This window comes from Amblyomma maculatum, chromosome 11 (assembly GCF_055883805.1).
Source record: "Amblyomma maculatum isolate TAMU_Amacu chromosome 11, ASM5588380v1, whole genome shotgun sequence".
NCBI classification, from domain to species: Eukaryota; Metazoa; Arthropoda; class Arachnida; order Ixodida; family Ixodidae; genus Amblyomma; species Amblyomma maculatum.
In genome coordinates this window covers 62,387,499-62,406,749 of record NC_139354.1, presented here as the reverse complement: position 1 = coordinate 62,406,749, position 19,251 = coordinate 62,387,499, and the positions used below count along the sequence as shown (strand labels likewise).

Here is a 19,251-nt window from a genome sequence, read left to right as displayed (position 1 = left end):
TAGATGAAGAATGCGGCTGTTCGCAATCTTTAGGAGGTCCACCTGCTCTAATGTGCGAGTGGCCCTCTTGACCTCCTTGTATAGATGCTGTACCTAGACTATGCCAAAAATGTCGGAGGTATTTGCTTCTCTCTCGGCTTTTTTTGGCACGGAATGTTTCCCAATCTACATGGGTGGGGGCGCGTTATTTACGACGTTTGGGGCCGGTGTAGACCTCTATTTCCAATATGTAGTTGTCACTGCCAAAATGTTCTTCAGTATTTATCCATGATGGAGTGCCTGCATTTTTGGCAAATATCAGATCGGGAGGCGTGCCCCTGGAAACGCCACAGCGGTTGGGCACTACTGGGTTTGTAAGAAGGGTCAACCCACTTTGTTGTGCGTCGGTCCACAATCTGTCTCATTTAGCGATACGCACATGAGGACATTAAAGGCACTGAAGGTGTCACACTTTCGCATGCATTCCAAATATTGGCATATACCGTGGAACCTGACCGGGCCGCACAAGGAGAGAGGAAAGTACGGGAAAAAGTGGAGACAGAATGACGAGCCGTACGAACAAATGTGAAAGACACTATGCATTTCCTTTTCTATAAACTAACACACAATGCCAGATTGGGACCGTTGCTATGTAGTTCAGGTGCTCAAAGAAAATAACCACAGAACACACGTCGCGGCCATCGCGAAAATACGGCTTTAATTTGTATAAACAATTGCCCCTCTCAAGGTGGAAGCTAGCGCTTTTCCGCGAAAGGGTGCCAGCAGGAATAATATGATGGGACAGGGTACGGGGGCGATGTGCTGTAGCAGCATCTCGGGCACTGCATGCGTGTCTCATTTCAACGCAAACGCGTCTCTGGTGGCGCTGGCAACCGTCTGCACCCGACTTGGAGCAATACCTTCCGATGAAGTTCTCGCGCCCAAGTGCTCGACATAGGACAAAAGGGGCGGACGCAAGCGCAGTGGCAAGCTAGGACGGGCGCAGTACGAATGCAAAGTTTTTCCAATATTTTTTCATCTCACTAACCTATTTCTTCTAACTGTTCATTCGCTGTGTCCTTTTCTTCATTCAAGCGCATGTGTGTACCCCAATGCTTTCTATTTTTTTAATGTCTCCAAAAAATATTTAGCTTGCTGCTACTGCTCTCCACTGAAAAACTCGCGGCGCAGTCTATTTCCCAAAATCGTGGCCCGTTGGTATTAGGATTAAAAATGCTTGTCCAAAATAACAAAATAACTTAAACAATAATAAACATTATTTACGTAGGATGCACGCTTTTCGCTAACTAGGATACCAAACGTCTAACCGTCATAAATGTCATTCTGTTTATTTCCTTGTAGACGAAATACCTCTGCACTGTTTCACAGCAATTTTTCTTGCAAATTGCATATGCGCGGATAGGCTGGCTCGAAGGAGGCGGAGCACTGGACAATCAAGTTTGCGATTCGATGCCGTTTGCATTGCAACTTCATTAAAAATAAGATGAGCCAAAAACTGTTAAATTAGAGCTGGAAACTGTCGTATAATTTTTTAATAAACTCGTTATATTGGGACCAAAACTGGCACAAAAGCAAGCATAAATGCTCCGGTAAACACAGAATATACCGCAAAAGTGTTAAAATCAGGAAACAAGATTTTACCACATTGCAAACGGCTGGAAGGAACAAAACAGCTCATCACAAAATGCAATATTGTAGTATGTGCTACCGCATGGGACAACGTAAGCTGAGAGTGGAAAGTTGCCACATGGCTGCCTGCATTCATGAAGCCGGCTGCATATTTACAGGAAGGACATGTGTGATTACGATGTCGTTGTTTTGTTTCTTGTACCTAATAAAATTGCATGCAATGCCATTCATCCTATCGTCTCGCATAAAATTTTAAGTCTATTAAGTTTGAGTCCACTACACAGAAGCCGCTTCAGCGCTGTCGAAGGATTAAGTATACTGAAGGACCTTTGTGATGAATTAATCGAGATACCGGCACCATACCGGTTTCATTCAAAAACGTGATGTTCTTTTGCAAATATTCACACGTGTGTGGTCATATATTGAAATGCGGTGCCTGGCACCATTCCGACAAATAATTCATGTCTTGATTAGCCGCTGGGCTAAGCATACTTGACTCTTTCCTACGCTTCGTGCATGCGTGTAACTGTTACCTTTGCATTCGTGTATTATATATTCTCATTACGGTCCTTACTACTTTGGCTACTGTAGAAATCTGTATAGAACTCCTCGGCTATTTCGACTATCTTGTCCATATTCGTGATGCCGTTGCCCACCTTGTCCCTTATCGCATACATCTGGTTTTTGCCTATGCTCAATTTCTTCTTTACCGCTTTAAGGCTCCCCCCGTTCTTTTTGTTTAAGTTTCATCTTACCTTTACTCACTTATGGGGTTGAAACGTGGAGGCTAACCAAGAGAGTTCTACTTAAGCTGAGGACAACCCAGAGGGCTATGCAAAGAAAAATGGTAGGGGTAGCATGAAGAGATATGAAGCGTGCAGAGTGTGTCAGAGAAATAACTCAAGTTACCGACATTCTAGTGAAAAGTAAGAAGAAGAAATGGGCATAGGCAGGACATGTAGTGCGAAGAGAGAATAACCGATGGTCGCTTAGGGTAACAAACTGGATTCCAAAGGAAGGAAAGCGTAGCACGGGGCGGCACAAAGTTAGGTGGACGGATGAGGTTAAGAAGTTCGCAGGCGTCAAGTGGATGCAGCTAGCACAGAACCGGGTTAAGTGGAGAAATATGGGAGAGGCCTTCGCCCTGCCGTGGGTATAGTCAGGCTGATGATGATGGTGATTAATATATATTGAAAAGCTTTTTAGTGATTAGTTTTAGTCTTATGGGTTTAGTTTTTGGTATATACGTATTCATTCGCATATATATACCTAAATTGAAGTAGGATGGACAGTTGGGCGAGTTGGTACAATTGCATACTGGGTAGAACAGCGCCAAAAGACGGAACACGCAAGCGTCTGTTGTGCGTCTCTTCTTGTGTGTTTCGTCTTTTCGCGCTGTTCCACCCACTCTACATAATACGGACATCAACAATCTCTTACGCGTCGTCAGCTACATTCGCGTCGACATAATCTTCATATCAAACTTATCACGGATTAGGCATATTCTCTTCAGCCGTATGTGAAGAGAATGTTGAAGTGTCAGTGTCAAGTCATGTTCCAATATTGCCACCTGTAGAAATGTCGTAGCCGATACTGGGGAACCTTGATTAGCTACGGTCTTCGAGGGCTTTCTCAAGGCATAGCATTGCCACTATAGGGTGAATAGTGCGCAGCCAGTCCCTTTGTTGGAAGTGTAATGAAGTGGAACTGCCAGTAGGCGGAAACAGTGAAAAACAACGGCCTTCTTAGGTATTGTAATGAAGTGGCACTGCCATATATGGGAAAACAAAGTATAACTAGGACTATCGTTGGATGGGTCATGAATTGGCATTGCCAATATTGGTAGCTCATAGGAGTAGCAGGGCCATCATTGATACTTTCGTGGAATGGTATAACCAATACTGGGGAAAGAGTGCAGGCGCATGTCTTATGTAGGGCTGGGATTTGCCAAGAGGTACCCATTATTTGGCCGTGATAATGTTCTGCTTGCGTGCTGTCTTGGAAACGTGCAAAATGCTCTCCCTGGCAAAACATAGAACTTTCACTAAATTCTAACAATTAACTCGTTCCGGAGTGCACGCGAGAGGGCTGATAGGAATGAAAGGTGTGCTGTTGTTGATTAATTTTTAAATTTGTTTCTACTCGCTAGTTTGGAGATGCCGTTTTTTGGAACTTACAGCTTCCTGAACACACCACTCTTGTCTACACAATTAGGACATATGGAAGCCCACCAGCAGAGTAAGTATGGCTGCAATTGTAAAGCCTTAAATTCAAATCTCTACATATTTTATGCAATATAAATAGTTATGTTTTCACGAACGTGATGCAGAATATGAAGCTGTGCTTGTCTACTTAAATTCTAAAAATCGCATTTCGATTACTTCAGTTTGAAAAAGCTGGACCAGCGGCAAAAATATAGTTGTTTTCGTCGAGATGCCCAAGACAGCTCCACTTTGCCGGAAACATTGGCAGTGATACTAAGTTATCACCTGATGATTTTGATGAGCATGGTAAAAAATTGCATGTCAGAAATATACTAGTTCAGAACGTCATCCTAAATCGCTCCATGGAATACAGCTCCAATGCTGCAGATGCTGAAAATGGAAACAGGAAAAAGCGTACGGGTGACCCCAAATGTCACGATAGTAAATAGTTTCTATTTCTCTTCATTATTTTCGCGCCTTCAATCATGTTTAACAGCCTCTTACTGCCTAAATGAAATTCTATATTTACATGTATTTTAAGCAGACGCCACTCATTTTGGGCCTATAGACAAAATCCGCTAAGACACTTTCTAGGGTCGGCCTTGAAGTCTACAGGGACACCTGCTACGTTCTTACGGTTGCGGAGCCGCTTTCACGTTACTCGACCGCTCCGGTCTTAGACATCTAGTGGCAAAGGGTGTTGTGAGAATGATACAGTGGACTATGCCGCCGCCGAAACGAACATTTTGGAGCAGAGTGTTTTTGTATTCCGTTCGATCCATTGTTAGCGATACGAAGGTGCAAAACCTCGTCCCTTGTTTTTTGTAACTGTGCGGGCTACAGTAAATTTTCACGAAATCAGATACAAACCACTAAAGTCTTCAACGGGTACCTCTAAAGATATTCGAAAACGAAAGCATCTATGATGTTGCATGCAAGGACAACGAATGGCGGACCTGAGGGCGAGATGGTGCCACAGCCGGTTAACTCGATAAGCGGCGACTGCATACAAAACGAAGACGACACGCAGCCCAGCAGAGAACTGGGTTCGATGAAAGAATAACGACAAATAGCCACGACATGGAGAAGCCCAAAAATCGCCCGGTGCCTTCCACTTCCTAGCGATGATGCAGGCTGTAGTCCAGATGGCGGTGGGAGAAACATTGCAGGTAGCAACCAATCAAATGCAATCGACCACTCGTCGGGGGTGCATCGGGCATTGCTGATGGGCGACAGGACATGGCCTGCGCGCAAATGGTGCCAATAGTCGACCCACCTTTACACGATCAGCCAACTGCGGAGACCTGGCTCTAAAAAGTGGATAATCTAGTAGCAGTCAACAGTTGGAGCGATCTGCACACTACCTGCTTCGCCCTTACGATGCTCCATAGCGTCACTAAAACATGGTATCATGGTCTCACAGATGTTCAATGAACTGGAAAACTGAAATTAATGGGGAATTTCTTTCGGCATCCAGTTTACCATCTACGACAAGCTGGCCACTGCAAGGCGCTGCAACATTAGCGAAGGAGCTTGTATCGAATACATCATCACTGGACTCGACGATAACATGTGGTGCGGTCCCTCAGTGTTCGAGACAGCGGAAGCTCAGCTGCGTTACTCCAGCGCATGTGGCAGCTTTATGATCGAAAGGGCGATATTAATTAGACCAAACCCAAGACGCTGTATCAGCCACTGGACGGTCGACGTTCACTCCGCGTCAGTGATGACGACTACATACCAGTATCTGCTGAAGGTACACCTCGCCATGGAGGCGACAATGAATTGGCAAAGTCACCCCGACGGAAATACAACAAAAAACGATAGTCACTTTGTTTCAATCGCACTTCATCGGGCATGTTTCGGTAGCATCACCAAAATGTCAACGTAATCAGCGATGCACAAACTGTGGAAAATCATTCCACGAGACGAAAGATTGCTTCGCGAGTAAAAGCTCGACAAATGAAGACCAGATGAAAACAGCAATCATTGCTCAAGGAAACAACACAGTGAGCAGCATGGTGTCAAATGAAAAGTATTTCAAGAGTGTCATTTTTAACGAGCATTCGATTAAGGCATACCTTGACATGGGAAGCAGATGCATATTGATGCGGGAGAGTGAGATGGAAAAGGGACATTCTATGAACTATTAAGTCGCCCCTTCACGATCGGCAGGGCAGAGGCCGGACAAAACAATGCCCATGTGCACTTTATGAAATTGACTGTAGTCCAGGATACAACTGATATCTAGATATATGTTGCCTGAGAGAATGCAAAAGCTATGCTAGTGCTTGTCGGGCTATCCTTGAAGACCATTGCCTATGCCCCGAAAAGGTGGAAGGTCCGCGCAATCCGCATGATCACCAAAAAATTAAAAACCCGCTGCTGAAGCGCAAACAAAAACAAGAAAACTGCGAAAGGGTGAAGCGGAAACTTTCCACCAAACCAAACAGTTAAAAACATATAATCCAATAACAAGGCACTCAGGCCGAACTTACAGAATCCATGCCGAAAAAAAGCAAGAAGGAAAAAACGTTTCGTGTTCGTCCGGCTCCAACAACACTGCCAACGCTGGAGGAAGAAAAATACCCTTCAGACACCGGAAGCGACGATGGTTAAGCAGCCTACCAATAAGAAGATAAAAGGGGACGCAAGACCTTACACGTCACTCCATCCGAGGGCGGTTGAAAAGAAAAGTATGGCTGGATGTGTTCGATGGAGGCGCCATGCATTTTCGGTCCACCGGCCAAAGCCGTTTAGACGATCTCCTGGGTCACGCCTCGAACACTACACGGGGCTCTGCTTTACTGTCACTATAGGGTTGTGGCGCCTCTGTTAGGCTACTCGGCCTCTCCGGGTTTCGACATCTGGTGGGAGAGGGTGTGGTGAGAGGGAAAAAGTAGATGATGTTTCCGCTGAAACGGCTCATTTCGCACAAAGTGTTTTTTAGTACGTCATACGAGTGGAAGTTAACGAAACGAATTGAAAATAAATCTCCTCCCTTCCTTTTTGTTTATTTTGTTTAACGACTGTGTCAGCTATAGATGCAGGCTGTACTTAGTCGAGGAAAGAACAGAGGGTTTCTGAACCTGTTTCAGAAAGTGTTTTTGCAATGCGATAATAATTTCAGTGTATAACATCTGTGCAGCAGGCCTGACCAGACATTCTATAGATCCGATTTGTCCGATGACCGGGCCAAAAGATATAGTTGTGGAAGGAATTTCAATCAAATTTGGCATGTCATGTTGTGTAGTGATTTCTCAATACCTGCTCGCTTACCAGTGTCAAGAATTGTCCCCATCCTTTTTAAGCATGCCGTACGCATACAGTTTACTTTTTCCTCTAAGGGTTTATAACCCCAAGACCAGCTTTTTGCACTTCACAGCGTTTATCAATTTATGTCTAATAGGTGTGACATTGGTAGACTATGATAAATGTCCAGCGCCGCAAATATTCCAAGGCAGCGGTTCACTACACAAAGAAAGATTATTCTGCCACGAAGCATATAAAAAGTTGCTGATTGTCCGACTTGTATACAAGAAAAGAGACAAAATTGGGAGTGCTAAGCAATGTTTTCGATTGTGTGTCGTGGTGTCGTTTGATAGCCCCCGCTTTGGTATTCTGTTGTGGATCCTAATTCTTGCAAATCCGCTTTGCGTCTAACATGCTAAAGAAACGCGTTAAATTCTTACGGTATTATATCGCAAACATTTATTACAGATAATTTGTAGGCTGCAAGATAATATTTAAGACCAAGCGACATGGATAACAACCTGTCCCATGCAGATTGGTGATTGCCGTGGTAATCTACCTGTAACGTACTGACGGGTTTCTCCAAGCAGTCTTCAAGCCTTGGTATAGGTGGCCATGCATGATAGCACACGCATGGCTATTCGTTTCTTCGTGAGGGTGCAGAGCTGTTTCAATTTCTCACAAAATTAGAAGTCGTTGTGTTTGATACTTTTATCAAGCCCCAAGAAGACAGTACAATCGTATTAAGACGGTAATTAAACGTGCTGTCAAGCATACCACCAGTTTTCGTCGTTTGGGCATCCGTATCTAAATGCACACCTAATTTGGCTCCGCGTTCAAAGTTATGGAGCTCCCACCCTTGAAAAATACTTCATATTGTACCACATGGATCCGTTGGGATACTTGGGATGAAAAGATGGGCAAATATTGAAATCCATTGAAGCATAAGCCCTATAAAGAGTATATAAACATCCCTATGGTCTACAAAACGTTGCTACGAGCCCCTCGTGGTTCTGTGGTGATCAAATTTTCTCCAGCGAGAAATGTATAATCGCTACGTCTCCTGGCGCAGCCGTGCCTCTTTTGAAATGCCGACGTATATTTGCTACAGGCTGGAAGAATTTTCGCTATTTACATCAAGAGTATGCCCTTTTAGTCAAGTAGAATACCTTAACGCGGGGGCAAACTTCCATCAAAAAACATCTCACACAGCCATCAAGCATCACCAGAAGAAGCAAGACATACCGAAACAGATAGTAGTCTGCCTCATTTTTGGCAAGCCTAAAATATCAAACAAATATCTTAGCCGAAAAAAGCGGTTTCCGGTTACAAAGATACATGAAGAAATATGTCATTACTTGAAGCACACAGAACAGTAGTAGGGTGAAGTGACTAACGCCATGCGAGAGCATCTTGGATTTGCTCGCTCGTACGAACTGTTACGTAATGTGTCGTTTTCGTTCTCATTGGTCTCGTTCAGCACAATAATACAATCTAAGTAATATCCTAGACTAGGTTTCAAGGCAATACAAGGAAATCACGCAGGAACTTTGTGATAGACAGAACACTACGTACCCCATCTTTCTCCTACAGCTTAACAACAGGTTCAGTAAAATAGTGTCTGAATTTGACTATTTCTGTAGCAGAACTAAATATAAGCCTAACCAAAATATTCACAAAATTCTCCCCGGAGGGAGGACCAGGTGCCAAACACACCGCCAGGAATCGAAATCATATTTTATATTGCGCTCATGACAAAAATAATAAAAACGGAATGAAAAAAGGGAGTAGATTCTCCGCATGCATCTGCCGAGGCTATCTTGATCGCCAAGCCCAAAAAAAGGCTGGACTTGGAAATCTGACAAATGCCCCCTGGACATTCATGGTGATAGACATGGTTTATAATTGGATACACCAGAAACGGGGGACAAAACATATTTTCAAGCAGAGTACCGGGATTCCAAACATGTTTATCCGCTGAGGACAGGATGCTCCAGCTATCACGGACTTTTTTACAATTGTCGACAGAGGCAGACACTAAAACAATTTTTGCACTCGCTGTTTGAAAAGATGAAAATTCCATTCCAAATAAACTCGTTAGGCTAAAACCCAGCACAGAATCAATTAAAATGACATCTGAGTCTTTCTGATGCATCACCATGTGATACACTGCCTCCGTCCTGCCAAATCTGTCAACTTCTCTAGAGATTCCTCCGGAACTCCAGAGAGTTTTGTGTTATCTTTTACGTTTAAACTTTCATTATTAGAACTTCTCGTGGGATTATCCTTTCCCAAACTTCAACGACACATCACATGCCTGCAGCATTACCCCTGCGGCTAGCAACGAAGAAGGCACGGACATTGATGAAACAGTACAGCAAGCATTAAAGACCGTGCGAAATTTATAGACAGGTCGTGATTTCACGCTCCCAGCAAAAGTCGTAACTGTTAGCTAGAAGCGATCTCGGAAGGCATAAATAATCACGTTTTATAGCAATGGTTATCCTACAAGTGAAGTCCCAACTATTACTTCGCTGAGTCTCCTATTCAAGGTACTGGTCGGAACATTCAGACCTCAATATTTGCACCCCAACATACCCCAAACAGTAAGCATGAATTATTGAGTAATGAATGATTACTCGGTGTACATGGATTTTGACAATGCGTTATGTTCACACGTTTATTGTAGCCGCCAAACTTCGCTGTCAGCCGACTAAAACTCAGCTCGAACAATGAGAGCCTCAATATGTCAGTTTACAAAGCACCTCTGCGCTGCCGCGCAAGACAGCTTCGGAAACGTGTCTTGCAGTAAGAATTCATACCACAGCAATAATTCATAACGCAACATTTGATTAGTAGCCTGACCTTTAAGGCTACTGGAAGAGGCATTTGAAGAAATTGACGATTGGCTATGAATTAGTGTTGAACTGATAACTTTTGGTTAGGAATAAGATGCGTAGAAATCAAAATGCTCCCTATCAAAAAGAACATGCACCGTGTCTGCCGCGGCTACAGGCGTGGAGGGAACAGTACACAGCAAGCCCAGCTTGAAAACTAGTTTCTTTTTTTTGGACTTCACCGAATATACAGAATCATCTCGCTTGGCACAAAATCGGATCTCGTACTTGCTGCCTGTATGACCGCAGGCACCTATGAGAACGTCAAGGAACCTTCGTAAGTTTCGGCATGATCTAAATTTCTTATATCATAATTCTTCCTGCCTCTCATCATCTTTCGAAACTTTTGCTCTGTGAAGGACTTCGCTCCCATACCAGACATTGTAAGCTCATTTAGGTGATAACCCAGCCCGCACAAAACATAGGGCTCTAGCGCAGTCCTTATTCCGTGATTGACTGATTGAAACCAAAATGCGCCGAATGCTCTACGCTGCAAGGGAAGGGGATATTAAAAGTGAAAAGGGGTATGGAAGGCTGACATTAATAATCTAGACCTTCCTGGAGGCCGCTAATTGAAGGTAGCGAGCCTGTAGTGTACATTGCGGATCCGGTCGTCGACCAGCGGTTCCCAGGAGTCTTTCAGAAACACGACTGCCCGTCAGAGATAAATGCGCGACCTTGAAATTATGTGCCGGGCTAACTCACATGTAGAAAGAAGGCCTAAAAATAATCCTAAAGGATGGTCTGTGCTTGAAGTTGTGGGGCTATACTAACAGGGCATTCCTATAGTAGGCGGCTCCGATCTGCATGGCAGCTGCATCTATAGCAGGAAACGAATACAGGTGGCGTCGAGCCGCCCGAAGAAAACATTTTAACAAGGATGGACAGCAGCTCAAATTCTATTCGCATGAAGACTTTCGGTAAAAATCGCTGGTATGAAGTTGGTGCATATAGGTGCATATAGTGGTGCACCTGAAAACTCGGGCATGGTAGCAAAGGAAGAAGAAAGAGTATGCTTGGATCCTAGTCTATGAGCCTTCTCGTTTACGTGGATACCACTGTCTACGGGGACCCAATGGACGGTATTATGCTGACAGTGTTCGCATAGCAGGCATTCATCAGTTCCTATCTTTTACAATACGTGTTTGTTAAAAAACATTCTCACATGCCCAAATGAATGTAGTATTTTCAGAAAAAAATACAAGAATTGATTTGAAAGTCTATGATGGCCATGCACTTTGATCGGACTGCGGTTTTTGTCGATGAAGGATAGTATTGATCCTGATTCTCGCTTCGGATTGCTTTTCGCAGTGATATAGCAAAATATAGTCATGCTGTCTGCAGGAAGCGAAGCAGCCGTTCGCACAACACGTTCACTTCATTCGAGCGAGCTCGTAGTTTTGGCGAGTGTCTAGGCATAATCCTGGCACCACATTCGCTGATGCACATCCGTATATAGTGGAAGTGGCTTCCCCATAATGAGTGCCTTGGTTTCCCACAGCGTGTACATTCCCAGGAAGCATTCGCTGACGGCTGAAAAATGGCCGGTCGTTGGCTGCTGATAAGCAACCCATTTGGCCTGCCAAGGATGCTCGGATGAATGACGGCCCATTGTTGGCCACGTACCAAGTTGGGCTGACCACTGCGTCGCCCAAGGCCGAAGCTCGGGTTCCCAACTGAATTCGGACCAAATCGGCCACAGTTGCTCACCCATTGGGCTGCCCATGGTCGACCTCTTACTACGTTGGGCTTAAGTTGGACAGCGGCCGTGGCCCGAGCCTGTTACAGCGACTGAACACCGAGCTTTTTGGCAACGGTCGCTCCAGAATTTGACTGCTTATGTTCGGCCACCAGGTTGGCCAGCAGCCAGCCAGCTTCATGACCTCAACGTATGCCCGTACTGGATGCCGACTACAACCAGGTCACTATCGAGGGGTGGAAGTCTACTTCCTCGAGAGAGACAAGCGCAGCTACTTTTTCATCAGTGAACCGCTAACCGAAGAGCTGACAAAGAGGAAACCTGCTTGGATTACCCGCCTACTTCAGATTATCTCTTGACTGCACCGTCACCAGTTGCGCCGTTTGTACAAAAACGATGAGCTCTTCGTTCCGCCGCCTTTGTTCTTCTTCAGCAGTGTTCCCGTGACTTAGTCTTGGGCTTTTACTTTCTGAAAAACACCTAGCGAACGTGGTAATTCAATCAAAATTATTCACATTTTCATAACGCATAAGTACCTATTGCCTCGGCGATTCCTGCACACTAATCAGTAATGCACCCAAACAGGAGTAAATGCCTTGCCCTCTAGTATTCTTCCTAAAAGAGGGTCGACTTATAATAAAAGATTTAGGACAAATTTGCCCAAAAGAAACAGAGCGCATGTGGTATCCCGCAGGAGACTATTTGGGGTAGATTTTCAGTCTCCAAAAACCATAGTAGTTACGGCATGCAACGGAAGCTGATAGGGGTTATATTTTCACTCCCAAATATTAAAAGCACTTATGGCTGGCATACGGAGCAGATGTCACTGCAAAATGCGTCAATGTGCGATAATTGTGAGACGATTTTAAAGCGGCGTTTACCTATTAGGTTAAATTCAATTTCACAATAACGAAGGGCGCACCTCTGTCACGTGTAACAAATTCTTTTGATCGAGTAAGGGTATCTTCTGTACATGCATGGCAGCAGCGTCGCACGCAAAACGATTTCGCCCATTGATAGCGTGAAAGAGGTAGACATTGGTCCAATAGGCTTTAATTTGGCGTTCTAGCCTCGTTCATAAATGCAGGCGGAACAGCGCTATTTCGCGGTACTCTGTAAGTGCCAAATGATCTAAAAGGTGAGATATATAAACATGGAATGTTCCACCTACATATTTATGAAGTACTACTGTAAAAAATAGACCAAAATACTAAAGAAAAGAACAAAGAACATCAGTTCATTGCCTTTACATCCTTCTATATGCAGTATTTGTTAGATAGAGATGTCATACATATACACCATGCCACGGTTACAGACAGAGTATCGTCCTAACCCGCGACAACGAAATCAGGCCCATTGTGGCAGTGTACGCTTTGAAATTCCGAACCTAATCGAGCCAAACAGCAGTGGCTGAAGGTTGGAGTCAAAACCTTGAAAATTAAACTTTCACCCGGCTCAATCGCGAGTACTGAATGGCTGTAAACAAACCATACCAGGAACAAAGGAGCCAACTTTTGAAGGCACCTAAAATAAGAGTTTATTTAAACATTCCCTAAAAAAAAGTGCTGTGTTGGTTATTATAGCATGAGTAACTAAGGTTGTCATGCGCCAAGAGTAACGTTAAAATATGTTTTGGTTGCGAAAGTGAAAAAGAATGCTAACAGCCTATAGTTTGTTTCGAAACTTAAACTTGTTTCTTGTATGAACCAAAAACCGATGCTAAAAATTTGGCGCCTTTTGTAATTATTCTTTCTCCTAAAAGTAAGGTGGGATGGAATGGGATGGTAAGATTGTAAAATATAGTAAATGGTTTTCTGTGTAGTGCCTCACGTTTTGAGCTTGTAATTAGGATGTGGTTTACAGTGAGTATCTCACAGCATTCCTCACAGGTCAGTGCGTTATGTTTCATCAGTAGAAAGTTGTGTTTAGGATGTGTGTCCAATTCGAAGATGGCATACTATCACTTCCATGAAATGTTATTGATGCATGCTCGTTTTCCATTCTCCTAGTACAGGCTTTATCAAGCAAAAATCATTATTTTCTTAGTTGTTCCATATACACTGTCAGTTATCCTTGTGTTTATGTTATATTAGCTTCATAAAATCTTTATGTGTAATACCATGTTATGTCCTTATGCCCTGATTCTTTTTACATTATGTTTTATGTCATCAAACTAGAGGCATGGCAGCATTTCTGAAATTTAAAGCCATGAGTACACTCTACGAATCCATCTAAATGACACTGTTCCGAAAGCATTCATTTATTATTTTTTATACAGCTGTCAGAATAGCATAAGATTCAGCTTTAAAAAGTGATTCTCACTGATGAAGCCTAAATATTTAAAGGTCTCATTCACTACAGCGCAGCCAACTTAAAAGTTTTGGATCCGCTTGTTTAAAACTGAACAATTTCGGTATTTTTCACTGTGCGAAATTCTTTACTATACGCTCTTTGGGAGTGTGGATTTTGTTGAAGCGTGTTAGAATGAGGTCAAAGACTGTTTGATATTTGTACCATGAGGGCGACAGGCTGTTTTGGGCAGTATCGGGCAAGGCGTCCATAATTAGCTGTTCACGGCAAATTTCTTCAAAACGCATTATCACTGGCCTCGTTGCTTGTAGTTAACGTGCGAAAATTACTCGTTAGCGGCACATTGTGACTATTGGACAACAGAGGCGTTTTTTATGTGACTTCATTCTAAGGACATAAGCATTCGTGAGTAGAGCCCTTCATAATTCAGTGGAGGCTCATTTGTGTCCACATACGAACTATCAACAGGGGATGTTCTCTAAGCGCCACACGAAAGGCGCAAACCTTACCTTGTGCCGCGTCCCATTTTCTTAAATAATGTTAAGATTTATTTACAGAGTGATTCTGCACCTTAGCCTGATGTGCTAAACAACATATGATGAGCTTCCTCATCTTTTACCTCTATTCCGGAGAGCCTCTTTTTGCACTTCCTTCCCCTCTTCTGTGCGCATGAATGACATTTCCCCCTTCGCAGACGAAGCCCCTGGGTGTCAGTCAGAGTCCCGAGCGAGAGTGGCAGCGCTTCATTCTTGCGACATGAACTACCTGTGTTTCCCGAGAGGGGCGACCATGGGAACATTGGCGAGACACGACGTAATTCAACTCATTGATGCGTTTGAGCACAATACATGGGCCTGTGTAATGCGACAACAGCTTCTGGGACAAACCACGCTTGCGGAGAGGTGTCTAGAGCCACACTAAGTCACCGGGAAGATAGGAGACATCCTGATGCCGACGATCGTAGCATTGCTTAGAGCGGTCCTGCGAGGCCAGAGTGCGTAATCGGGCGACCCGACGAGCCTCTTCAGCGCGGCAGAGGGTGCTCGAAACAGACGGCTCGGTGTCGAGAGAGAACGGCAAAATGGTGTCAAGAGAACATCGAGGCGGACGGGCGTAGAGGAGGAAAAATGGACTATAAGAAGTTGTCTCATACTTTGAGGTGTTATAGGCGTAACTAATGAAAGGAAGCACGTCATCCCAGTTCTTGTGCCACGAGTCAACATACATCGTAAGCATGTTCGTCAGTGTCCGGTTTGTACGTTCGATGAGGCCATTTGTCTGGGGATGGTACGGCGTAGAGTGACAAAACTAGGAAGTACAATAGCTCAGAAGCTGTTCCACAACATCTGCCGCAAACTGGGGGCCTCGGTCACTGATAATTACACGAGGAGGCCCATGACGGAGGACGACATCATGAAGAAGAACGAGACGTCAACGGCGGTGGCTGAAGGGATGGCGGCAGTTTCACAGTAACGCGTGAGATGATCAACGCACATGATGACCCAGCGATTGCCTTTGGACGAGCGGGGAAACGGGCCTATGAGGTCAACACCCACTTGCTCATGTGGTGTGGTCGGTGGTGTCACCGGATGTAAGTAGTCCGGCGGAGAAGTCGTGGGGAGCTTGAACCGCTGGCACTGCACGCAGGAGTTCACGTAAAGCTGAGTCGTTCGACGCATATTTGGCCATTAGAAACGTTCCTTAATGCGCGTAAGAGTCCTGGCACACCCCAAGTGCCCAGCTGTAACATCATCGTGCATAGAGTGTAGAACAGAGGAGTAGAGGCTAGCCGGAACGGCTAGCAGAAAGCGTGCACCGCCAGACGAGTAATTTTTTCGATAAAGCAAACCATCGCGAATGCAGAAAGGGTTCGCAGATGCCGCAGCACGAGCTTTTTTAAAAAATGATACCAAGTCTTGATCTTTTCGTTGTTCTCGCTGGAAAGTGGCAAGATCCGGAAATTGTACGGAAACAGCGGCAAGATAGTCGTCACAGTTGTCATCGCAGAGCGTAGTTGCGAGAGACAGCCGCGAGAAGCAGTCAGCGTCAGCGTGTTGGCGGCCACTTTTGTACGACACTGTAAAGTTGAACTCCTGAAGGCATAATGCCCAGAGGGCCAACCGACCGCAGGGTTCGCGTAGATTCACTAGCCAGCAAAGCGAATGATGATCGGTGATGACTGTAAATGAACGTATATAAAGGTACGAGCAAAACCGCTGTACGCCAAAAACGACGGCAAGGCACTCTTGCTCCGTCACGGTATATTTGCGTTCAGACTTGCTAAGGGTGCGACTTGCGTAAGCGACAACGTGTTGGTTTCCGTCATGCCGTTGTATGAGCACAGCACCCACGCCGATGCCACTTGCGTCAGTGTGGAGTTCAGTGGGAGCTGTCGGGCTTAAATGACGCAGTATGGGCCGCGAGGCAAGAAGGAACTTGAGCTGGCGAAACGCAGAATCACATTCATGAGTCCATTTGAAAGGAATATCTTTCTGCAAGAGGCATGTGAGGGGGTAGGCTACGTCAGCAAACTTAGGGATGAAGCGTCGAAAGTAAGAGCAAAGTCCCAGGAAGCTCCTGAGTTCTTTCACAGACTTGGGCTCTTTGACGCAGCTGACAGCTTCAAGCTTCTGTGGATCAGGCCTAACACCGTCTTTGTCAACCAAATGTCCAAGCACAACAATCTGGCGTTCACCGAAGCGGCAATTCTTAGAGTTCAGCACGAGACCCACTTTCTCCATGCAGTTAAGGACCACAGCTAAACGGCTGTTAGGCTCGGCGAAGGTCGTCCCGAAGATCACTACGTCACCTAGGTAACGCATGCAAATTTGCCACTTCCGTCCAAGCTAAAGAGTGTCCATAAATCTTTCAAAGGTAGCCGGAGCGTTGCATAGGCCGCAAGGCATCACGTTAAATTCATATAACCCATCGGGAGTCACGAATGCCCTCTTCTCCTTGTCTTTCGGATGCATCGGTATCTGCCAGTATCCGGACCGTAATTCAACAGATGAAAAGTAGGAAGCTGAATGGAAGCAGTCAATGGCATCATCAACACGCGGGAGCGGGTAAACATCCTTCTTGGTGACAGTATTGAGGCGGCGATAGTCGACACAAAATCGCCAGGTGTCATTTGTCTTTTTCACGAGAATCACAGGGTCGGCCCACGGGCTAGATGATTCCTGAATGATTCCTCTTTGCATCATATCACGGACCTGTTCGTCAATTATCTTACGTTCTGAAGGTGAAACACGGTATGGTGCTGTCTAATCGGGTGTGCAGATCCAGTGTCAGTCATGTGATGGGTGCGGGAAGGCGGAATTGGTGGTGGCTGATCTCGAGCAAAGTCGAACACGTCCATATGTTTCATAAGAACCTCCATCAATATTCGGCGGTCGTTGGTGGGTAGCGACTAATTTATCATGGACTAAAACTGGGAATCAGCATGATCGGGACGTCTAGTTGTACGAGCAAAGCCGTCGCTGAACGCGGCGATGTGCATAGAAAGGCGTTCTTCAAAGTCGGCAAGTTTCGAACCACGCGGCAATACGGCAGGTTCATTGGTATGGTTGACAGTCCAAAGCATGGCACGGCCCTCGTTCACTCGAACAACGCTGCGGGGCACCAACACACACTTTTTGGCTCCGGAAAGGGAAGGCGGGTTTTACCAGAGCGTCGAAAGCATTGGAAACCGCGCCCGAAGACACAACTGGGACGAAGATGGCGGACACCGCCGGAACGACGGTATCTTCGAAGACAAAAAACACTTGGACCGCCCGCTTCTATGAGAGCCGATCGAAGGCTCGGGCTTATTGATATATCGCCACTGTTGAAGTCGAGAGTTGCGCCACACTGCTGTAAAAAGTCAACTCCTAGAATAACGTCGTGCGTAGAGCGAGGGAGCACCGTAAATTAGTTCTAAACTCGTGTCCAGCCATCGCTACATTTACATGACAAATACCAAGCGGAAGCAACGATTCTCCCCCTACACCTCGAAATATGACAGTTCTATCCCAACCAAACATAAATTTGCGGCCGAGACGGTTCTTAAAATCTAAGCTCATCACGGAAACTGTAGCACCCGTATCCACTAAGGCCATAACACAAACGCTATCCCCTAACCCTTCCAAGCGGTTCTTCAGCATAACGACCGGTAGAGGAATTGGCAATATCGATGACCTGGCGACCGCACCTGCATCGGCCGCACACGCTAGTTTCCCGGTGGCGGAGTTGAACGGCGGGGAGAAGGCGAACTTCGGGAGCGGCGGGCAGGAGGAGTCAGGCTGCGATCAGAAACTGGTGAGTCGTTGCGTGGTGGTACGTAGCGGTAGGAGCCCGAAGGATGGGGATAGGTCGGGTCACGGACTTCTGGACTCACGGTAGGACAGCGATTTGTCCATTGGCGCTGGTAGCGTGGTGCCGGGTTCCGGCGGCAGCAGGATGTGAATATGTGGCCAAGCATACCACAGCGGTAACAGACGGTGGTTCACGAGCACGGTCCAAATAATAGCCCTCGGTAACAGGATCGCAGCGATCAGCAAAGTACAGCCGCTGGGGTTGTTGCGGAGGAGGTGGCGCTCTGTAGTGGGAACGAGCTAGGTAAGCAGGGCCATATGAGTTGTTTCTATGGTCACGGACGGAAGGAGGAGCGGTAGAACACCAGGAAGAGCGCTGGATGGGAGCTGCCTGCAGGGAGCAGCTATCACAGGGTTTGCACTGCGGTTCACATCTTGATGGCGGGAGAGCTCATCACGGACAATTTGGCGAATCATGTCGGCCAAATTCGCAGGCTCATGCGAATGCTCGTGATGCTTGCAACAGTGGTCAAGTTAGGCAGACGGTCGAATTTCGGGGTTATGCGACGCAGCTTTAAAGTTTCGAACGTACGGCAGTGCTTGATCACGGCCGCGGGAGAATCTAAGTTTTCTTGTGTAATTAAAAAGTTATATACATCCACCGCGATGCCCTTTAAGAGGTGGCCAACTCTGTTTTCTTCAGACATGCTCGGATTCACCGCTTTGCAGAGTTTTAGGACCTCTTCTATGTACATTGCGCATGTTTCACCAGGCCCTTGGGCTCGCTGGAATAAAGTCTGGTCAGCGCATTTCCGTTTTGCCGTGGTATCCCCGAAACAATTTCGAATCTCCTCTTCAAAACTCTCCGAGCTCGTTAGGGACGCTTCATGGTTGTCAAACCATGTCAGGGCTGTGGATTCCAAGAAAAAAACAACATTTGCCAGCATTTCAGAGGCATCCCAGCGATT

General features: G+C 45.6%; 1 protein-coding gene across 2 annotated transcripts in view; it reads left to right on the top strand.

Moving 5' to 3' along the window:
* The window catches only part of LOC146173936 (uncharacterized), a 79,325-nt gene that overhangs the window by 38,915 nt on the left and 21,159 nt on the right, over positions 1-19,251 (top strand). The window contains exon 6 of one of the 2 annotated variants that reach the window (XM_084583737.1): positions 3,809-3,867. In XM_084583737.1, the coding sequence (XP_084439863.1) occupies positions 3,809-3,867 (59 nt within the window). Of the gene's footprint in view, positions 1-3,778; positions 3,868-19,251 lie in introns of both variants that reach the window. The other variant, XM_084583736.1, reaches the window with a different exon arrangement.